Genomic DNA, 17,723 nt, shown 5'->3' on the forward strand with positions numbered 1-17,723 from the left:
GTCTTTGTTGAGAAGGGAAATTGTTGACGTCACTCTGTTGGGCAGCTTCAGTTTGCCGAGCTGAGATCATTGATAGGGCGGGATTGCCACTTAGCCTTCATTCTGACCAATTCATCTCATATTCTTGATGTAGGATACAACTAGCAAGGAACAGCTGCTTTGAAAAGCAAAGGAGCAACATAAAGATCATAAGATATGTGTGTAGCAACATAAAGGTCATTAGAGATGCATATAAAAAAAGCACTTAAGGCTCTGTACACCTGGGAGTGAACCTGAAGACTTGTGCCTTACATTAATGCTGACATTGTTTGATGCTCTCCCAAGAGGAGCTTGGCCCACAGAAGGAACCAGTTGTGCTTTGTGCTCTGTTCCTGGGATGCCCAGCCCCGTTTTAACATTGGTTGCAGTAAATATTAATGCTGCACTAGCAGGATCAGTGTTGTGATGGCAACGCCAGAATCACTGCCAAGTTGCTAGTTAGATCACCCTTTCCCTACACTGCAGCTGTTACTAGGGAACAGCAATCAAGCGTGAGGCCCTTTGCATGATTTGCTACATCCACGTACACAGCTGCACTCTGTGCAGTCAAAAACCCTGTTAAAATCCATAGTGTTGGGAGTAGTAAAATGCGTCAGTGTGTGATGGTAAACAGTATAGAGACCTTGTTCTGCAGCAAACTAAACGGCACAGATATCTGCCCACTTGCATTTCTTTTGTTAAAGCTCATATTTTTCCTGGCTTGTTAGTGTTGCATTTTGGTAATGCGATAGATGCTCACTGACAGCATCTGGGTGCAATTCTGCGCAGAACCGGTTCATTGAGCACTGTATGGCTGCCTTTGATATACAATGTGTGGTTTTGTTTATTTTGGAATTGAGTGGCTGTGTGCCCCGGTATACATCCGTTGTTTTAAATGGAGCTGGTATTATACGTGCTGTACTGTAGTGCAGTTTACGTACTGATAAGTTTCTTAAAAAGTCTTCTTCTTTCCTCTCAAAGACTGGATAATAGAAATCACAGGGAAATGTTTGTTTGCGTGGTAGTAAGCAATAGCATGAGAAGATTCAGTTTGTCTAGCGTTAAACCCCTTGTGTTTGGGAAAGATCAGAGTGGTCAGAATTGATTTATGGAATGTTTGTAACATATCAATGGGAACTACATATCCCAGCATGCATTGCGGAGACATAAGTACCAACAGGAACACCTGGCAGGGCAGAGAGAAGATGGTGACATCTATATGGACGCGGGAAGGGGGGGGGAGGGTTCTACTGAGCAGCCCTTTTAAGTAAATGCTTGTTTTATCCACCACAGCATGCGTAGTTTGTAATTTATTTTTATTTTTATTTTTTTGTATAATGCTGCTCAGTACACTTTAAAGCGAACCTTAAAGAGAATCTGTATTGTTAAAATCGCACAAAAGTAAACATACCAGTGCGTTAGGGGACATCTCCTATTACCCTCTGACACAATTTCGCCGCGCCTCGCCACGTTAAAAGTGGTTAAAAACAGTTTTAAAAAGTTTGTTTATAAACAAACAAAATGGCCACCAAAACAGGAAGTAGGTTGATGTACAGTATGTCCACACATAGAAAATACATCCATACACAAGCAGGCTGTATACACCCTTCCTTTTGAATCTCAAGAGATCATTGTGTGTTTCTTCCCCCCTGCAGTTCTCATGCACTGAAGTTTCAGGCTGCTTGTTTTTCTCCTGCAAATAGCTTTGCCCTTGTCTGTAATTCTTCAGTATGTGAAAGCCCAGCCAGCTCAGAGGACGATTTATCCAGCTTGTAAAAGATAAGAGAGAAGAGAGAAGCTGCTCTAATCTAAATAATACACAGGCAGTGTGCATAAAGGGGCCTGGAAAGGTGAGTTCATAGCAGAACCACAACACTGAAGAACTTGGCAGCCTTCCAGACACAGGCCGACAAGTCTGACAGGGGAAAGATACATTGATTTATTACAGAGATAGTGATAGCAGAAAGTGCTACAGTAAAGCAGAACACATTAGAATAGCTTTTGGAACTAGTAGGATGATAAAAAACAGGATGCAATTTTTGTTACGGAGTCTCTTTAAAGAGACTCTGTAACAAAATTTTCAGCCTTAGCTCTTCTATCCTATAAGTTCCTTTGCCTGTTCTAATGTGCTCTGGCTTACTGCAGCCTTTCCTAATTGCACAGTGGCTGTGTTATCTCTGTTATATGATCTAATCTGTTTTCTTCTGTCGGCACAGTCGGGCTTAGGGCCTTTTTCCACTAGCCTGCGATTTGCTTCTGATCACAAATCGCAAGGTACATGAATGGAAACTGCAGCAGCAATTTCCATTAGTGCGATCTGATTGCGATGCGATTTTGGTCAAAGCGCAATCGTTGTCCTGCCGCGTTTTGTATGTGATTGAGCTGGACTATAATGAGTATAGTAGCTCAATCGCAATCGCATGGTGGAAATTGAAACGCGATTGCGATCGCATTTCATAGTGGAAAAGAGCCCTAAGGGCCTTTCTCCACTAGCCTGCGATTTGATTCTGATCGCAAATCGCAAGGTACATTAAACTAATGGAAACTGCAGCAGCAATTTCCATTAGTGCGATCCGATTGCGATGCGATTTTGGTCAAAGCGCAATCGTCGTCCTGCCCCGTTTTGTATGCGATTGAGCTGTACTATGAGTATAGTAGCTCAATCGCATGGTGGAAATTGAAACGCGATTGCGATCGGAATCGCGATCGCATTCCATAGTGGAAAAGAGCCCTAAGGCTGGAATGTGCAGGGCTGCTTGTGATTGGTAGACGCTATACACACACCCTCCAGGCCCCCTGCAGGCTTTGTATGACTCTCACACTGCTTATGTGAGCCTACCACAAGCTGGTTAGTTTGTTTGTAAACACTGCCTAAAACTGGCAATTACAAGCCAGGTTTGCAGCAGAGAGTGGCAGAAACAGCACAGAGGGGGCCAGGAGAACATAATGAATAGAATGGTATGCTTTTTGCTTTAAAAGTTTGAGTACAGATTCTCTTTAAAGCGAACCTTAAGTCAAGTAAAAAAAAAAAGATTTACTCACCTGGGGCTTCCCTCAGCCCCCAGCAGCCGATCGGTGCCCTCGCTGCTCCGCTCCGATGTCCCAGGACCTGCCGGCGAGCACTTCCGGTTTGGCCGTCACCGGCCGACAGGCATGGGAACGCGAGTGATTGTTCGCGTTCCCAGCCTGTATATCGCCCCCTATGCTGCTATTGCGGCCAGGAGGTCGCAATAGCAGCATAGGGGGCGATATACAGGCTGGGAACACGAACAATCACTCGCGTTCCCATGCCTGTCGGCCGGTGACGGCGAAACCGGAAGTCGTCGCCGGCGGGTCCTGGGACATCGGAGCGAAGCTGCGAGGGCACCGATCGGCTGCTGGGGGCTGAGGGAAGCCCCAGGTGAGTAAATCTCATTTTTTTTACTTGACTTAAGGTTGTATGCACAAAGAATGTCACCTGCAGGCATCGGAGCTTGATCTCTCAGGCGATAGTTTGAAGCGAAGTCCTGTACAGATGTGTTCTGTTGCCAGTGGGGGAGAGGGGAGGAGGAAAGGTGGTGCAGCCCCCCGATGGAGTGATTTCCAGCAAGAGAGATAAAGGGTGAACAATGCAAGTTGCCAAAGATGACCCCGCAATCTGGATCCGTCGGCGAGGTCGTGAAGGCTGTACACACGCTAAAGTCTCTGCATCCAGCCATCTCGGCTGAAGACCCTCTAGCATATGTACAAGGCTTTAAATGGGGTCGTACGAGAGAATTTTTGTGGTTAACTGATTAATTTGCAAAGATCTGCTCATCTGTGGCTTCCAAAATGCCTTTTTATAGACCGTTATTGGTTGAAAAATGTTAGCCAGGAAGGGTAGTGTTGCACTGCATACCTCAGGCCATGTGTGCAGACCTACAAGCCATCCACAAGATGGCGGTGTTTCTGTACCATCTGAATGACTGCCAGAATCAAATGGCAAAATGCAGCTTGGGTAATTTGTTTATTTTAGACTAGTGATGGCTTGGGTAATTTGTTTATTTTAGACTAGTGATGGCTAACCTTGGCACTCCAGCTGGGGTGGAGCTACGAGTCCCATGAGGCATTACAATACTCTGACAGCTCTAAGCATAACTCGGGGAGGCAAAGGCATGATGGGATTTGTAGTTTTGTCACAGCTGGAGTGCCAAGGTTAGCCGTGATGGTTTAGACACTCATTAAATCTTATGCTTGGTACACACTGTGAAATTTTCTGGCAGATTTACTGTCAAATCGATTATTTCCAACATGTCTGATCTGATTTCCAAGTATTTTCCGATCGATTTCCTATTGAAGTGAACAGAAAACAATCTGAAATCGATAGAAATCAGATCGGACATGTTGGAAAAAATTGATCTGACAGTAAATCTGCCAGAAAATCTGGCAAATTAAAGTGTACCAGAGCTGTGGTAAAAAGATGATTTGATACTCACCCGCGGCTTCCTCCTGTGGCATAAACGCATCTAAATCCCACATCTATATCCAGCCGCGATTAGCCCCAGTAACTGTCTGCATGCGTGATTGGTCCACACATGCGCAGAAGACCCAGACTGGACCCCATTGAGCCAGTTACCAGGGCTGAACGGCAGACCGCGAGAGGACAACGAGAGACTCACACGTGTTTATGCTGCAGGAGGAAGCAGGGGTAAGTATCGGTTCTTCTATTTACAGCTCTGGTTTGCTTTAAAGAGAACCCGAGGTGGGATTTAATTATGTTACTGGGGCACAGAGGCTGGTTGTGCACACTAAGACTAGCCTCCGTTGCCCCATGGTGTGCCTGCAAGACCCCCCCTGCGCGCCTCTATAGCCCCCGCAGTGCTGGCGACACACAGCGTGTCGCCAGCATAATGTTTACCTATGCGCTGTCAGTCAGCGCCGCTCCCCCGCCTCCTCCGCATCGGCGCTACCCGCCCGTGTCCCTTCCCTCCCGCTGATAGGAGGGAAGTGACACGGGCAGGTAGCGCCGATGCAGGGGAGCGGCGCTGACTGACAGCGCATAGGTAAACATTATGCTGGCGACACGCTGTGTGTCGCCAGCACTGCGGGGGCTATAGAGGCGCGCAGGGGGGTCCTGGGGGCACACCATGGGGCAACGGAGGCTGGTCTTAGTGTGCACAACCAGCCTCTGTGCCCCAGTAACATAATTAAATCCCACCTCGGGTTCTCTTTAAACATTAAATTGACCTGAGGTACTCTTAAAGCGGATCCAAGATGAAAAACTAACTATAACAAGTAACTTGTCTATATATCTTATCTATAGGTTAGATGGTTTACACAGCAAATGTAGCTGAAAACCGTTTTAATAGAATATGATTGATTCCTGTGATACGACAGCGGCCATGTTGTTTGTAAACATTACACAGGGGCAGACTTATTTGTATCTTGAGCCAACAGCCTAATCCCCTCTCTTCCTCCCTCCTCCCCTCTGCATCTGAAATCAATGGCTAGTAACACCTCCCCCTCCTGCCCAGACTGAGCTCCCATGAGCCCTTGCTACTGCCAAGGCTCTCTGAAAACCTGTGGGCGTGGCTTTTTTAGTTTATAGGGAATTAGAGTATTAAAACAAAAAAGTATTTGGCTTGAGGAATGCCCTATAAACACTAGGAAAGGAACACAATTATGCAATGTGTAAAAGTTCACCTCGGATCCACTTTAAGGGCTGGTGCACACCGAGCGGCTTTTTGGGCGTTTTCAGATCCGCTTGCGGCTGCGGATCTGCTTGGTCAATGTATCTCAATGGGGTGGTGCACACCAGAGCGGGGGGCGTTTTGCAGAAACGAAAAATGCCTGGGTGAGGCATTTTTTGGATTGCGGGTGCGTTTCTGCCTCAATGTTAAGTATAGGAAAAACGCAAACCGCTCTGAAAAACGGCACTTCAGAGCGGTTTTGCAGGCGTTTTTGTTACAGAAGCTGTTCAGTAACAGCTTTACTGTAACAATATATGAAATCTACTATACTGAAAACCGCAGCAGCAATCCGCAAAACGCTAGCAAACCGCCTCATAAAAATAAAAAAAAGCGTTTAAAAATCTGCTAGCGTTTTGCGGATCTGCTAGCGGGTTTTGGTGTGCACCAGCCCTAAATGCAAATTTTTGTTCAGTTTGTTTCTGTTTTTCTGTTTAATTGGGCTAATCAGATGCATGTTGGATTTTGACATTGGGCAGGGCTGTGTAAAGCATGCTGTTTTGCCTTTGATCTTCTGATACTGCAAGTTTTTTGCATACCTATAGCTCGAAAGTACACAGAATCATTAGAGTACTAAAGGCCAAAATGGCAGGCGCTGTCTAAATAATGGGGTGGAGTTGGGGCTAAATACTCACCTGTCTTGACATCTTCCCTCCAGGCAGGTGATCACTCCACCTCCCCTCATGGGGTATTCTCAGGGTTTTTTTTGTTTTCAACAGCATTTCCTGATCAGCAGTTGCAAAGTCTCTAACTGACAACATAGTGTGCAAGTGAGTAGAGGAGGCTGGCTGGTATCTTACTATTTTGGCAGGTAATCTGCTGTTCTGGACGTGCTATTAAAAACAAAGAAAATCCTGAGAATCCCCCATGAGGAAATGAACTGGCCCAAAACCTGTCAGTTCTGTCAGATTTTAACTGCCTACCTTTTTCGCAACAGTGGTCTAGGCAGGTGATCGCTCCAATTCCCCTCAGATTTTGGCCTTAACGGGGGTTTATTTTTATTTTTTTAATGGATGTTATGGAGTTTTGCTTTATAGCATTTACCTTGCAACCTCCATTGGTTCTTTATCAATGCTGGCCAGCTTCCCTGCTTGCTACAGTTTTTGGCAGTTGGACAGAGCAGCTGCCATTTACTAAGTGCTTTTGAAAATTAAATAAATCCCTGAGAATCCCCTATGAAGAGATAGATTAGTCCAAAACCTGTCACTTCTGTCAGATTTCTACTGCCTACTGTAAGTGACAGCAACATAGGAGAAAAGTAATGTATGGCTCATTTTACTCTGGGAAAATATTTACTTCTTATTTGTATATGTTTGCACATATTTTCAATTTTAAAATTGTTCGCCATAGTGCCCCTTTAAGTGTGAACTAGCCCATTGATAAACATGAGTTCTCAATTTTCTGCTCAGAAAATGCGCACGAAACAGTCAAGTGTGTTCCCTGCCTGTCGTAAAAAGCTGAGAAGCTATCAATCATATATCGCTCCTGCCTGCAGAACACCTCCCTACACGACCAACCTCCTGATTAGGTAAAGAATGACCTTTACCTATCAGTGATAGAACATCTAGAGAGCCTCAATATTTAATAGAAGTTCTTTACATTCAATGCATTTAGATTATGCACATTTTGATGTAGGATTGCTGTGTGTCTAGCCTGTGCACTAGGCTCCAGTCCTAGGACCCGGTCTTATGCTGTGTACACAGCATACAATTTTCTGGCAGATGTACCTGCCAGATCGATTCTTTTCAATATGTCCAATCTAAATTTTGATAATTTCTCCCCCTCCTCCTCCCTACTACTCACTTGCTTGCAGCCTGGTCCTCACATGTGTACTGGCTTTATTCCACTTCCTAAAGTTGAAGAGAAATCGAGAGCCCAATATGGTGTAGAGGTGCTCTGCTTGCTATAACTGAATTGCTGTTTATCCCCTGGTTATTGCCTGAAGAAGTGGGCTTTGCCCGCGAAACGCGTTGCATCTTTGGGGTATTTTCAATAAATGTGTATATCTATATATTTACAGTCCTTGGTGTCTGCTTTAACGGAGGCGAGTCCACCACTTCCTCCCGGCAATTTTTTTAAAAATTCTATGTACTTTTATCCTTCTGGCGCCTCTGTTCACCTACCAATATCATTCTACTTCCTGTTCTTGCTTGCATCATGTTCTTGTAATAGCACCCAGGGGGCGCTGTTTCAGGGAAATGTGATGCAAGAACAGGAAGTAGAATGAAGCCAGTACAGCGTGGAGGAGGAGGCTGCCAGCAAGTGAGTATTTGCTTATCCCCGCCGCTGTTCGTGCGCTCCTCGCTACGTTGCCCCGCCCACGAAAACCGGTAGAACGAGATTGTGCATTGTATGATTACCATACACAATCAAACCGTGGTATATCGTCATAACGGTATACCGTGGCAACCCTAACTGTAAATACCTGTAAAAAAAACTTTCACTTACCTGGGGCTTCTCTAAGCCCCCCAGCAGCTCTCCGGTAAAAGGATGTTGCTACAGAGTGGTTCTTGGGAATACACTGGAGAATTATGAAGCAAGGTTACAGCAGAATCGGGCACTTATCTAGTGCAAATCCAGCAGCTTCTTATTTGACAAAGGATTTGTGATGGATTTTCAGTGCCATTCCATCTCCTTTACCTGTAATCCTGGGCAACAGACTGCAGCAGTTTGGCAAACACCGGAGACAGATTATGGGAACCAAAGGGCCCAAGCTGTAACTAGTGATCTGTTGTAGGGCTTTCTATGACATAACATGCTGTTTTTAAGTAGCATAAAGGAAGATCCAGTCTGGGTTGGGCACACTGCGTTTGCCAGCAATGCTGGGGGCTGTGCGGTTAAAACGTAACACAAGGCACCTGCATTGCTTTGTCCTGCAGCCCTGCTCCCTTTTAACTAGACTGAATGGGACAGCACTGCATTGCGCTCAGAAATGCATGCTTTGGTTTACTGCCAGAAGGCACTGCAGCACAGCACATAACTGTGTCCATCAGTCACCTTCTGATGTCCTTATGTATTGCACACTGATTGTGTGTTGATGAAATCCGCTCAGGCCCTAGAGGGGTATACACTCATCCAATCAATTTATACCACTTCCATGTAGTATGAGGGCCAACAGATTTTGAATACTTTTAACAAATTGTACTGATAGCTCTCATAAGACACGGTTGTAAAATTGTCCAGTCAAGATTGCATGTGTGTACTTGGCTTAAAGACAAGTGAGCACCAGTCATTTTTTTTTTATTCTAATAAAAATGGAGTGTGCCCGGGGGGAGGTTGGGTGTGGTTGAGGAGCATCACTACTTATCTCTGGGGTGCTGCTCCACTTAGGCCCCCAGCCCATTTGGAATGCACCATCTTCTCCACCCAACTGGCTAGATCTGCCGAATTTTGTAGTTCCCAGCAGCATCTGGCTGGTGTGTGCACTGCAGTATATGACAGGAGATGTTGTAGTCCATGGATGTGAGTTCTGAGACTATATTTCCTGGTTTACATTGCAGCATGCAAAACACTGACACATTTGTCATATGCGGCCGTGCTGTGGACAATATGGAACGTCCCATACAGCCCAGGGGCCAGAGAAGCAGCACCCTGTTGGTTAGTAGTGAGGCTCACTGTACTGCACTTTAATTCAAACTAGAATGAAAATAATACATTCTGATACAATTATCTTGCTCCTCTGCTTTGAGAATAAAGCCCAGTGCATTGTTGGTTTACTAGTATGATGTCCATCTGAGTTGTAATGCAACCTGACATTCAATGGTTAAGTAATTTAATCTGTACTATAGTACATTATGAAAACTGTTTACATTTTATTTGTGATGTAATATATTTAACCACTTCGGTCCAGCTATGGACCTGTTAAGACCAAACTCTTAAGAACTGTGATTGCTGTAATTGGCTCCCAGCAATCACGTGGTTAAAGGTGCGTACACGCACTACCGGCGGCAACAACTGGTCCGCCGGATCCCTCACGCTGGGGGAACGTTCAGCCGACAGTAGTGCATGTGTACGCGCTGTTCAGAAACAGCATTATCAGTCCGTCGACAGCGCGTAGACATGCAATACTGTTGGCGGACCGTCCACCCAGCGGGAGGGTCCGGCGGACCCGTCATTGCCGTCGGTAGTGAGTGTGTACGCACCTTCAGACAAAGAAATTGGCTCCTGCTGATCCGCAAAAAAACTATTTTTTTCTTTGCAAATGACTTTATTTACAAAAATAAAAATTCAGCGGAAGTCAGAAATCGAAAATTTATATTTCCGCAGAAATCGGAAAGACGTCAGAATGCGGAATTCCGTCTTATGGGAAATCTGCATTTCCAACCATCCTTACTTAGAGTTGCAGCACCCAAAAGCAACCTAGTTTCCTGCCTAGGGCTCAGTGGGTGTTCAGGGCGCTTGTCTGCACTCTACACATATGCTCACACATAGGATTGTACTTAGAGACTGCAACTTTAAAAACGTGCACTGGGGGGTACTTACCTCAGGGGGAAGCCTCTGGATCCTATCGAGGCTTCCCCCCCGTCCTCCTCCATCTCATGGTGGTCTCGCTGGGCCCCTGAATTCACAGCCGACAAGGAAAGTCTGCCATGGGGCAGGCACAGTAGTGCCTGCAATATTTGCCTTTCACCGGCTCCAGCGCAGGCGCAGTAGTGGCTCTCTGCTCGGGGTCAGGTGGAAATAGCCGATCCCGATTGGGTCCACTCTACTGCGCAGGTGAGTTGTGCCTGCGCAGTGGAGCGGATTTGATCGGGATCAGCTATTTCCACCTAACCCCGAGCGGAGAGCCACTTTTGCGCCTGCGCTGGAGCCGGGGAAGGTAAATATTTACATGGCCGCCGTTCACGGACCACTAGCGAGACCACTGTGGGATGCAGTATGACGGGGGAAGCCTCGATAGGATCCAGTGACTTCCCCCTCCTGAAGGAAGTATCCCCCAGGGGACGTTTTTAAAGTTACAGGTATTTATAATTTTTTGCATGTTACCTGATTGCTAGGCATTTTTGTAGGCAGGCCTGGAGTCCCGACCCCCCCCCCCCCCCCACCACCACCACCACCACCACCACCACCACTTGCTTTAGTCCCCTCTGTACCAAATGAGCTGTCCTAATTTAGACCCAAATTATGATATTGTCCTCCATGTTTGCAGTGTCAGGCTGGGATGTCTAGTACGGTTGTGTGAGCTTCTTAGCCAGTAGCTCTTTGGTTTGTTCACACATCTTCATGTAACTTTAAAACTGCTCAGCTTTAGCAGTGATGAAATGCCTTCTTTGGCGTGTTCTTTCAATCAACATGGGAAATACATTAGTACATTAAAAACGGAGGTACCATAAACAATCTTGAAGAATTTATGTTCCTGCTCCAAAAGCCCCATATTTAAAGAGACACTGAAGCGGAAAAAAAAATATGATGAATTGGTTGTGTACTATGAATAATTACTAGAAGATTAGCAGCAACGGAAATATTCTCATATTTTTATTTTCAGGTATATAGTGTGTTTTCTAACATTACATCATTCTCTAATATGTGCAGATTACACAACACTCAGCATTCAAAATGATTCTTTCAGAGCAGTCAGTGAACAATTTTATTTTTCTCTGCCAGAGGAGAGGTCATTAGTTCACAAACAGTTGAGATAATAAGTCAGAAGACAGCCCTCTCCACGACTTTGAAAGTCGTAGAGCTTAATGGCTTTTTTGCATAGAGATAACTGGAGTTTCTTAACTCTTCCTGTACTGGAAACAATTAGACTGATGTATCTGATCTTAATGTTTTATTTCTTAGCTGTACTGCACATACAAATCATCATCATTTTTTTTTTCGCTTCAGTGTCTCTTTAACCACTTCAGCCTACAGCTTCGAAAATCTTATGCATGTGAGCAATTTTCACCTCCCATTCATTCGCTAATAACTTTATCGCTACTTATCACAATTAATTGATCTAGATCTTGTTTTTTTCCGCCACTAATTAGGCTTTCTTTGGGTAGTACATTTTGCCAAGAATTATTTTTTTTTTTAAATCCATCTTAACAGGAAAATTAAGATAGCAATGGGAAAAAATCATCATTTCTCAGTTTTTGGCCATTATAGTTTAAAATTAATACGTGCTACAGTAATTAAACCCCTTGCATTTTATGTGCCCATTTGTCCCGCTTATTACACCGTTTAAATTCCGTCCCTATCACAATTTATGGCACCGATATTTAGAAATAAAGGTGCATTTTTTCAATTTGCGTCCATCACTATTTACAAGCTTATAATTTAAAAAAAAATTAAGATACTCTTGACATGTATATTTAAAAAGTTCAGACCCTTAGGTAACTATTTATGTATTTTTTTTTTTTAATAAAAAATGTATTTGGGTAATTTTAGTTTGAGGTAAATAGCTCATTTTAGATGTAATATAATGTATTTATTTATTTAATAAATGTGGGTGCAGTTTACTATTTGGCCACAAGATGGCCACATTCAAAAAAGTCTTTGATGCGAACGATCGCGCATCCAGGAAGTACAAAGAGGCTGGGGAAGCTCTGTACGGGCAGAAATGCTGCGATCTCTGATGAGAAAGCGTCGGTATTTCTGCCGGGGACTTAGATCGGTGAATGGGAATTATATTCCCTTTCACTGATCGGGGGGGCAGCGGGAGCGCGCGCCCGATCGCGCGCACCACACGGCTGCCGCAGCAGTGCCTATCTGGACGGATATATCTGTCCAGATAGAGCAAAGTGGTTAATGCAGTGGCAGCAGCTTTGTTTTCATGGCTGGCTTCAGTTAGCCTATTTGGTTTTGGGGGGTTACTCCTATTACCACTCAGTGTTCTCCCCAGAGTTTTTTTCCAGCCGGGTGGCATGAAAAAGTAGCCGGGTGGGGCAATATGAGAGAATTCAGGGCCGGTGCTTCTGTGCGCAACTCTGCATACAGCATAGGAAGAGGTGAGCCGATGACAGCCGGGTGCTCATCAAAACCCTTGGAGACTACCGCGGCAATGCTCCGGTAATTTCCCTTCTAGCTGCAAGCCAAGCAGGAAGTGAGGCTCTGTAGCGCTCACTTCCTGTGGCCGAAATTAGAATTGCGCAGAAGTGTATTGAAAATATATGCTTCTGTGCAAATCGAACACCAAACATTTTATAATCTCTGTATTGCAATACACTTTACATGACTTCTGGTCGCTGCAGGTGTTTGCCAATAACGCACTGTTGTCTTTGCCTTAAATTGAATACTACTGGAGCATTGCACTGCGGTAGCTATGAAAGGCCCCATACATTTTCACTGCTATAGCCTTACCATGTGGTAAGAAAAAAGTAAAACAACGCAATGAAAACGAGCCAGTGTGAAAGGGGCCATAGATTCTGTGCAATCTGACTTGATTCCTGTAAGAATGCTTTCTGATGAGGTTTATCCGCCTTAACCATTATTGTTTAAACATTAAAGAGACTCTGTAACAAATTGTTGAGCCATATTTCTTCTATCCTATAAGTTCCTATGCCTGTTCTAATGTGCTCTGGCATACTGCAGCCTTTTCTAGTTGCACTGTCTCTGTAATAAATCTTATCTTCTCTCCTCTGTCGGGCTCACGCTGGAATGTGCAGAATGTGCAGCACTGCTTGTCATTGGCAGAAGCTATACACACCCTCTCCAAGCTCTGCATGAGTCACACAGTGAGCTGTTCTCACTCTGGTTAAAAGCCATGTTTTTTGTTTGTAAACACTGCCTAAAACTGGCAATTACAAGCCAGAATTTCAGCAGGGAGTGGCAGAAACAGCACAGAGGGGCCCAGGAGAACATAAGGAATAGAATGGTATGCTTTTTATTGTAAGAATTTTACATTACAGATTCTCTTTAAATGGAACCCAAGGTGAGAGGTGTATGGAGGCTTCCATATTTATTTCCTTTTAAACCATATCGGTTGCCTGGCATCCTGCTGATCTCTAAAACTTCAACAGTTTCTGAATCATACACCTGAAACAAGCATGTGGTAATCCAGTCTGACTTCAGTCAGAGCACCTGATCTGCGTAGGCTTGTTCAAGGTCTATGGCTAAAAGTATTAGAGGCAGAGGATCAGCAGGATAGCCAGGCAACTGGTATTGTTTAAAAGGAAATAAATATAACAGCCTCCATATCCCTCTCACCTGGGGTTCCCTTCAAGGTGACTGTTTGGGAAGGGTACCCTGGACAAGCACATTTCTCGGCTATAGCCATGTGCTTTCTGTGGGACAAGGGATGACAAACAGCTAGCGATCAAGTGAAGTGTCCTGCCAGAAACCAATCCAGAGCGCCTATTTGTATAGCTCTATTTACCTTTGTGTGGTGTAGGGGAGAAATTAACTTAAAGAGAAACCGCAACCAAGAATTGAGCTTCATCCCAATCAGTAGCTGATACCCCCCTTTTACATCAGAAATCTGTTCCTTCTCACAAACTGCTCTGTATGGCTGATATTGTGGTGAAACCCCTCCCACAGGAAACTGTGAGGACCATGGTCTTGGCAGTTTCCTGTCTGTGAACCACGTTGCATTGTTTCCAACTGCCAAAAAAGCAAGCAGCATCTCCTTCCAGTGACATCACTTGCCAGCAGTAAAAAATGTCAACCGTGTGATAAATGTCAGAATGTAAATCAGGGAGAGGGAAGATTTTACAATGGGCAAACACTGACTAAATCATTTATACATAATTATTGTAAAAATGAGGCACTTTTTTTTTTTTTATTACATTCTTTTAACTGGGCTCCTCTTTAAAAAAAAAAAAAAAAAACTGTCCATATACACTTAACCATTGAGTATAACGCCTAATTTTTGGTTTTCCCTTTCTCTCCTTAGGTTAGCGTATCTGGGATGTAAAGTGGGTTGATTGACAAACGGGTTCTGGATTTCTGTCTGATGCCATGGCTACAGGACTGAAAAATGTGGGCAATGCATTTGCTGGCCCATCGCCTGCGAAAACCTTCCAGAACACAGGTCCTGTTATAGTTGACGATGACGACGATGTTGTTTTCATTGAACCCATACAGGTTTCAAAGACTGCCCCACCACCTGCACCAAGAAACACAGGATTTTCTGCAGCTTCAAATGAAAATCACAGGGCAGACCCAAAATCACACTCTTCCACTAAAGATGGGGATTCTAGCAAGGGAACCATAACGGAAACTATCATCATTGATGATGAGGAAGAACCCGAGCCCGCTCGTGTGCCTGAAAAAAATGCTTCCAGCTTCAATAATCGCAGGATAGTGGACTCCGGCAGGCCTGGTGCCGATTTTCCACCGCAGTCCACTTTCACACGAAACAAACCAAATGTTGGGATAGTTAATTCTGGTATTACTACTGAGCCTGACTCTGAAATACAGATCGCTAATGTCACCACGTTAGATTCAGGATTGAGTTCTGTAAGTGACAGCCATGAGGGTAGAGATATGAATCTGATGATCACTCATGTGACATCACTGCAAAACCCTGGCATGGGAGAGGTGTCTAATGGATTACAAGCACCTAATTTTGGTGGTCATGCTCAGACCTTTTCGTCTCCTCTTGCCTCACAGAACAAGCCTACAACAGGACCTTACAACCCAGGAAGAGTCAACGTCAGCAGTGACGTGTTTCAGAATGGAGAATCTGCAACGCACCATACTTCTGGTAGGTATAGTTCTCCATGTAAAGGAGAAAGCTGCCCACAGGTGTGAGAATGTAGACACTGTGTAATGATTTCAGATATTTGCTGACTCTCTCAGGTCCTGTTTGCCAAGAGGGAGGTATGGGAAAAATATTGATTTCTTAGGTGCGTATAGTAACTTGAAGAGTTGGTATGTTCAATGAGATGTTAATAATTGCGTTGGGTCCTGTTTCCACTACAAGCAATTTGCTGCCTTGCCTCCCAGACGAGTTCGGACGGTGAGATGCAGCCACTTGAAATAATTAGGCTGCAGTCCGATTCGCATGCTGGAGGAGACCATTTGAACTGCATCTAGTTTAAACGGAGAAGGCACACTATTCCCTATAGCACCGCATGGCGCAGCTAGAGGTATATGGATGTCTCGCATCACTGTTGTTCTGACACATCTTGCACTGCTCTTTTTATTTGAGTTATCTTAAGCAATATCAGAATAGCTAAAACGCCGCATTCCCGCAGCACAACAATGTAATTAAACCCCCCCAAATTCCTGGGGCAAAATGCAGGGATCGCTTCCTGGTAGAAGCAGAGCGTTGTGCAGCAGCGCTACCTCTACTCGCGGCAATCCCCGCTGATCGCCGCCTCTTCCCGCCCCTCTGTCTTCTTTCACTGAGTGGGGCGGAGATCCGCACAGAGATTGATGCTAATGGAGGCAGAGCTACAGCGCTAAGCTCTGCCTCCCAGGGCAGCAAAATCCACAGACTAGAAAGCCGTGGAATTTTGTCCCAGTATTTGGGGGGTTTAATTACTTTGTTCTGCCGCGGTATTGCAGCGTTTTAGCTTTGCTGATATTGCTCAAGATAAATGTCAAATAAAATAGCATTTTTAGAAGGCTTCAGACTTTCTTTAAAGACAAGACACATAATATTTATATTGCGGTTTTCTCGTGGCAGATTCAAAGCGCTAGAGCTGCAGCCACTTGGCTGTAGGCAGTCAGTAGCAGTGTCAGGGAGTCTTGTCCAAGGTCTCCTCACTGAATAGGTGCAGGCTTACTGAACAGGAAGAGCAGATATTCAAACACTGGTCTCCTGTGTCAGAGGCAGAGCCATTAACCAGTACACTGTCCAGCCACTGCTGGGAACTTGAAGGGAAAGGAATATGGAGGCTGACCTATTTTTTTTATTTATTTTTTAATAATACCATTTGCCTGACGGTCTTGCAGATCCCTTTGGCATCAGTAGTATCTGAATCGCACTCCTGAAACAGGCTAATCTTGTCAGACGTCAGCCAGAAACCTCTAAACTGCATGCTTGTTCAGGGTCTATGGCTAAAATAATTTGAGGCAGAGGATCAGAAAGACAACCAGGCAATCTGCATTGTTTAAAGGGAAATGTCAGCCTCCATATCTCTCTCACTTCAGGCGTGCTTAAATTTAAGTCAGATTATTTAAATATATACAAATTAGAATGACAGCTGCGTTTGATTGGTCCATTTCCATGCTGCTTGAGGCTAGTTACACACCAGGACGTTGAGTTATAGTGGACGTTATGGTCGCATAACGTCCCCTAACGCAACGCCTGCCGGTATTGGTAGAGGACGTTGAGTGAGCCGCGTTAAGCGGCTCTTTCCGCATTAGGGCAGTGAGAGTGGCGCTGATTGGCCGGCGGGACCACGTGACGCGGAATGAAAAACTCTGCATCACGTGGTACCGCCAGCCAATCAGCGGCCACCAGTGCAGTGCATATTGAGTAGCCATGTGCACGGCTATGTAGCGGCCTCTCCCCGCCTTCTCTCCGCCCCAACACTGAGCATGTGCAAACAGTCTAACATAGCCGCTGGACCGTTATAGTATGCTGCACGTTCTGAAGAATGTGCAGCGTTACATGTAACGCAAGGTGGGCAGTGTGAACAGCCCCATTGACTTTGTATTGCTGTGAGTTGGGGAGCGTTACAGGCTGCACTAACGTGCTCCTGTAACGTCCCTGTGTGGATGCAGCCTAAAGGACAACTGTAGTGAGAGGTATAAGGAGCCTGTCACATTTCATTTTAAGCAATAACAGTTTCCTGGCTTTCCTGCTGATTCTTTGCCTCTAATACTTTCAGCCATAGACCCTGAACAAGCATGCAGCATATGAGGTATTTCTGACATTATTGTCCGATCTGACGATTAGCTGCATGCTTGTTTCTGGTGTTACTGAGATAATTCTGCAGCCAAATAGATCTGTAGGGCTGCCAGGCAACTGGCATTGTTTAAAAGGAAATAAATATGGCAGCCTCCATATTCTTCTTACTTCAGTTGTTGAAGTAACAGTTAAATGGCACCTGAATGGCAAACCTCTGAATAGTCCAGAGGCTTCACAGATCCATTTACAGCCCACCATTCCAGTGATTGGTCCCT

The 17,723-nt window shown here is 44.9% G+C and overlaps 1 protein-coding gene across 2 annotated transcripts in view; it reads left to right on the plus strand.

Moving 5' to 3' along the window:
- Positions 1-17,723, plus strand: part of ZMYM2 (zinc finger MYM-type containing 2) — a 122,134-nt gene that overhangs the window by 19,393 nt on the left and 85,018 nt on the right. For both annotated transcript variants that reach the window (XM_068266926.1, XM_068266927.1), the window contains exon 2: positions 14,539-15,351. In XM_068266926.1, coding sequence (XP_068123027.1) covers positions 14,604-15,351 — 748 coding nt within the window. In that variant the 5' untranslated portion in view covers positions 14,539-14,603. The remainder of the gene's footprint in view (positions 1-14,538; positions 15,352-17,723) is intronic.

Source organism: Hyperolius riggenbachi, chromosome 2 (genome assembly GCF_040937935.1).
Source record: "Hyperolius riggenbachi isolate aHypRig1 chromosome 2, aHypRig1.pri, whole genome shotgun sequence".
Classification (NCBI taxonomy): domain Eukaryota; kingdom Metazoa; phylum Chordata; class Amphibia; order Anura; family Hyperoliidae; genus Hyperolius; species Hyperolius riggenbachi.